The sequence below is a fragment of the Octodon degus genome, unplaced genomic scaffold, assembly GCF_000260255.1.
Source record: "Octodon degus isolate 3935 unplaced genomic scaffold, OctDeg1.0 scaffold00043, whole genome shotgun sequence".
NCBI classification, from domain to species: Eukaryota; Metazoa; Chordata; class Mammalia; order Rodentia; family Octodontidae; genus Octodon; species Octodon degus.
The window spans coordinates 4097280-4103142 of NW_004524619.1; the positions used below are offsets into that span (position 1 = coordinate 4097280).

Sequence of the window (5863 nt, forward strand, 5' to 3'; positions counted from 1 at the left end):
GAAGAAAGAAAGTGCCCAGACTCCCTCCTAAGCCTCTATTTAGTGGGGAGCAAAGTGGGGCGATAGAATCCGTTGGACTGTTTACCAAACAAACTGTGGAATTTCAGAACAGAGAGATGCGGACACCATGTGGCTGGATCTGAAGGACTGGGTCATGTTCATGCTGTCTTCATCAATCGCAACAGGACAAGAAGGAAAATCACATTCGAGCATTCACACAGTCAATTTTCTTCCTTAGACCTTTGTGGTTGACAAAGGCATGCATGCATGTTTATCAGTAAATGAAAACTCTGAAATTATATATACATATTATATATACATAATTTATTAAATTATATATATGTATATTTGCTTTGTATTTCTGCAAGCTGAGGGTCATATATTAAGTTCCCTTCTAAGAAATGTATTACCCTTGATTCCCCAAAACCTCTTTTCCTTCCTGAAATTTCCTTTTTTCTCTGTTTTGAGTGTGTATATTCTATTTAATCTGAGTCTCCTTGAACACATTTTGGGTAGAAATGAAGAATGAGGTGTCAGTGAGTGAGGGAGAGAGGTTTTGGTTTCGGTTTCACTCCCCTGGGCCATAGTGGCTGCTTCATCAAGCCTAAATTAGTAACTGCAGTCTAGTGACTCAAGAAGGGTAGTTAATCAAAATGTTAAATTTAGCTTCGGGTTTGTACCTACAAACGTGTGTGATGTTCTTGGAATTCACTTAAAGCCCAACAGCAAAGGGATGCTGTTGGACCTACAAGGAATTGGCAGTGTCTGCTCACACCGCCATCCTATCCCTTGTGAACAGAGTTTGAACCCTAGGCAGGTACAAGGCTGAGCCTCTGGGATGCCTTGCCAGGTTTCCGGAGGTCAAAAGATGTACAGAGGCAGTCCTGCTGTCAACAAAGACATATTAACTGAAGTATAGAGGTTACCCGATATACCGCTACCCAGATAGTCAAAGGCGAATTGCATTTTCAACTCCCTCAAAGGAACCTTTCACCACAATGAAGAATAGCCCTACTTTATATTGTCTCTATTGCACCTGGGCCTCAGTGTTCCTCAAGGTCTGCTGTTCAAACACTGTTGTAAAAGCTTGTGAATATTCCTGGGGTCTGTGGAAAGGCTCTTCTGCTGAGACGAGGAAGGGCCTGATTTCTCTCTTCCCAGCGTTTTTGTGGCTCTAGGGTTGGTATGGACTTTTCCGGGGACAAATGAGAGAACTTATCCCTGAGGAGTGTGAAGGAAGATGGGGCCTGGAGAGCTTCTTTGGGGCACCAAGGTGCTACTTCTCAGGGAGAGAACTCCTTCACACACACACACACACACACACACACACGCACACACACACACACATACACACACTCATATGCACACTTACTGACAGACTTAGATTCTGCTACTGACTCAGACATGTGCACACACAGGGCATTCTTGGGCTGAGTTCCATTATTTAACTCCTTAGAGAGCAGAGATGAGGTCACAACTCAGTGTCCTGCCCCTCCTTGCTTCTCCCCAGTGAGCAGGATCAGCCTGTGGCTTTAGGATTCAGTGTCTCTCAGATAGGAGGCAGTCCCATCTACAGCTGGGAGACAACCTAGCCAGCTTTGTAAGATGTCATTGTCATTGAGCTTCTACTAAAACAGGTCTCTTCCTTCTTGGAAGCCTTCATTTTTCTAGAGGCATGACCTCTACTGCCTGGTGTGGGCGCTAGGCCTAGCAGTCAATGTAAGACATCGGGAGCTGGGTGTGAGAAATGCTTCTGATTTTCATTATTGTTACATTTGATTCTGGCCCTAGCATCTCCCTGGGTTGCCCTAAAACCAACTGCCCGTAGAAGAACTTTGTCTAGGGTTGCTATGTACAGTGATGGGCATTGTGCTCTGCTCAACCCTGAAGAACATCTCCATTGTTATAGATGCTCTAAATTTGCAAATTCATTTGAATAATTTCTGACATTTAGCACTAAGATGTGTTATTCCAATAAAGTAAATATATTATGATAAATTTTCTGAGGAGTGAGAGTGAAGGGTTAAGAGGTCCAAACGATTCAAGGTTGTTACATGGACAGTGGCAGACTTTCCCTGTTCTGCAGGGAAGGCCAGGGCACCAGGGCCAGTAATCAGGCTCTGAATTCTCTGACCAGAGCATGAAGGAATATGTGGTTCTTTGAAATGGCTGATTGGTGGCTTTTGGCACTGTTCATTCATTATTTCACTCCACCTTTGGGGGGAATGTTTTTAATACTTTTCCTTTTTTTTCAGCACTGTGTCCTCACCTGGTGACAGCGTGTCTCCTGTCCTGAGCTCTGAGGAAGCTGAGTCTCCTTGTCTCTCTCTCAGAGCAGCAGTATCAGCAGCCATACCAATAGCGCCCAGGGCTTTGCTTTCCCTGAGGTGTGATGCCTCAGGGACGCTAGCAAGCCATAAAGGGGACATCACACTCTCACGCTGCAGCTTCCAGGGCATCGCCGTATGGAGAGGACAGAGATGAGAAAGACTCAGATTCTAGAGAGGTAGATTTTCTTTCATAAGCCTGCCTGCCAAGGCTTATAGGCTGGACACAGGGCCAGAAGAAACAGGAAGAAGATATAGGGAGGATGAAAAGATGGTCATAAAACACAAAAAAAGGAACACTAAGGGGGAGACAAACCAGGAAGGCATCAGGATCAAAGGCCCAGTGTGCATGTGTATGTCTGTGAAAGAGACAGACAGACAGACAGACAGACAGCCGGTGAAGAGGGGTAAGGGAAGAGAGGAAAGGAGGGATGGAGTGGGAGAGGGAGAGAGAATGGGGAGAAAGGCTTGGAAAAGGGGTGGGAGGGCACAGGAAATTAGAATCGCTTCCCAACCACTGAGGGCTTCTCAGGGAGCTGTGTTTATTTATAGGCAAGGACACTGACTGTCCCTCAGCCTAGAGTCAGGAGTCTCCTGCTCTGTGAAATTGTACCAGTGTGAGAAGCAGCCACAAGAGGCTCCCATCAGTGCTTCACCAGATGTCCCACCACTGGGGCAGAAGGTGAGGGAGACAGAGTATCTCTTTCTGACCAATTTTCCCAATTTTTGAAAAGAGGTCACACATGGTAAAAAGTGCTTTGGAACGTGAGGGAGAAGGCCCGACTCAGCTACCTGTTATTCTCTGTGTGGGGTTCCCCATATATGAGACTTAGCAACATGAACTACTAGGTTCCTAAATAGGAGGGAATCATAGAATATAGTTCAGCTGCCAGTGGCCAAGTGATCCTGGGGGGTTTCCTCATCAGCCCTGAAACTCAGGGCTCACGAAGAAATCATGAGACAAAATGACCCCCAAAATCTCTGTGAGAGCCATCCCTCTGTGACTCCAGAACGGGAATTAAACACTGAGTGAGACAATTTTAGAGTCTGCCGACAGTGCTGCACATTCACTAAATGTGAAAAAGAGCCACATGAAACAAATCACTTCACATGAAAAGAATCAAATATGGCGTCCGTGTAGAGTTTTCACATTTTCTTGTCCCAGGTCTCCTGACTTTATGCACACACCCTTTTCTTATGAGATGTGAGCCAGGAGTAGGGAGCAATCTGTCACAGAACTGGTCAAAGCAGTGTCTTGGTTTTACTTAGGATTCTGACTGCTCTTAAAAATAGAACCATTGGAAAATGATCAACTTCTCTGTGTTGTATGAAATCTCTCCCATCCGGCAGCTGCTAATGCCCACATATCTCCAAGATCCCTTCCAATGAAGCTCATGAATTTTTTCTTATGCGTATGATCATTCCCAAGTTCAAATGAGGCAATTAACCTTTACCATGAGTAGAAGGGCAAAGACAGATGCCATATAGCTGTGTTCCTGAATCAACCCCGGTGCCCAGACAGCAGCCATCATTTACTGAGGTCCCACTGTGTGACAGACCTACCTGGGTCCCAAAGGCTAAGCCTGAGGTGGGCCATGGTGGGCAGCCACCAGGTCTTGGCTTTCTCAAGTGGGGTGTTCAGACTGAAGGTAGTACATGTTTAGGAAAGTGAGTTGAGCAAAGAAATAGGAAAGAAAATAACATCACAATAGGAAAAGGAGAGTAGTTTAAAAAATTAAACTACAGATGTACAGTCCTCTCCAGCTTGGCTTTAGTAGAAAAATCAGAAATCTCCTTCATATACCAGAGAGGCAAAGAATGCTGATTATTGGTAAAACTTTAGTGGTCACAGAATCTAATGCTTCCTTTTGATGGATCAATAAATCTATGGCATAGGGTAGCTTAAACCCCCTACCCCTAGTTTATGTTACAATCTTGATTAAAATTACTAACAAAAGCCAAGGGAAATTATTTCAAGTATTTATAGCTTCATAGAAACTGTCCTCCAAGTGTCCATTTCTGTATCTGTGATAGAACAGATGGATGGACAGGAAGACCTATAACTTCCTGTCCAACTCTAATTTCCAGGGTTTCTTACAAGGCATCTGAACATTCCAAAGTAACAAACCAGGCTTTAAGGATGGAGATCCTGGCACTGTTCTGAGCTGTGGAGATTATTCTGCTGTGTGAGTGGCTGAACCTACAAACCATTCCTCCCAGCCTCATCCCTGGGGAAGAGGAGAGTTACCTGTCACCAGCTATTCTGCTGAGCAGGGGCTCCAGCCAGCCGGGGTGGCACTCGCAGTGGGTATCCATGAAGACCAGCACATCCCCTGTGGCTCTGGTGGCACCCAGCATCCGGGCCCTGATGGTACCCAGCCTCTTGGTGCTCCTGAGCAACTTCACCCCCTCCAGTTGGGCCACATATTCGCTGAGAGCAGACTTGAGTTGTCCTGGAATCAACAGGGCTCTGGTCAGTGGGGGTTACAGAGGCCACAGCCAACAGGATTATGAAGACTGTCTCTAGGTCACCATCTTAGAACCCATGGTGAGGCACAAGGGGCCTAAAACTCAAGTGCATCATGATGGCATTGTTGCTCAGAGCCAAAATGCTTCCTCCACTTAGATGGGGCATGCTGCTGTCTGCTAGAACCCAGGAGGGATTGTGTGCAGAACTAGGACAGGACAGAGCTTGCTCACATTCCCCCAGTGACAGAGAACACCATCCCCTAGCAACATCAAGTGCTCCTGGATGCCTGGCTCGAGCTCTGCTTCTGGGAATCCCTGGCTAAAACAGTGGCCAAGGAAGTTAAAGGAGTGGGGCAGGGCATTAAGTTTGGCAGCTGGTAAGTCAGTGAGGTGAAGGGGTCACATTGCAGGGGTTGGTGAGTCTGTAGGCAAAGGATTGCTTCGAGAGCTGTGTCTCTAGGCAGATGCAGGAGGACCGAGGCTGTCAGCCTCACCTGGAAGCCCCACACCAGACTCCTGGGAGCTTCCTTCTGACTGTCACAGGCTCTCTGCGGGGAAACGAGGTCCGGCGCAGCAGTCACAAGGATCTGCAGTTCATTGGCCACACAGATCCCCAGTCTCTTGGCTGTCATCTCTGAGGGGTGAAGTGTGCTGCTTTCCTACTTTATAGTAATTACTCTTCTGGCTAAGTTATCAGTCCCAGCCCACTCCCTAGACAGGATCCTCTATTAGCCAAGCAATTAAAATTTCTGAATCTGCACATCTGAGAAGCAGCCTTTTATGAGTCTGCTGAATTGAACAGTGTTAATCATCTTCTCCAGGGGACAGTGAATGTTCTCCCTTCCCCTCCACTAGCAGAACTTTGATTCTGTCTCAGGAGGCCCCAAGTGCCCATCTCCCAAGTTCCTCTTTCTGCTGGCAGATGCTCTGGGAGAACAATCATAAACGAAAGGATTCTGGGAAACTCATTAGGAGTCTGTCTCATTTTAGCATGTGTCTGACAACTGTCAGGGCCTCGGCCCACCCCAGAGAGCCTGAAGGACACCCAGAGCTACCTTGCTGGCTGA

The 5863-nt window shown here is 46.7% G+C and overlaps 1 protein-coding gene across 1 annotated transcript in view; it reads right to left on the reverse strand.

The window, feature by feature from the left end:
* The window catches only part of Galnt15 (polypeptide N-acetylgalactosaminyltransferase 15), a 48818-nt gene that overhangs the window by 21688 nt on the left and 21267 nt on the right, over positions 1–5863 (reverse strand). The window contains exons 2-3 of the mRNA XM_023715721.1: positions 5852–5859; positions 4576–4780 (exon numbers count right to left, since the gene is read on the reverse strand). Coding sequence (XP_023571489.1) covers positions 4576–4780; positions 5852–5859 — 213 coding nt within the window. The remainder of the gene's footprint in view (positions 1–4575; positions 4781–5851; positions 5860–5863) is intronic.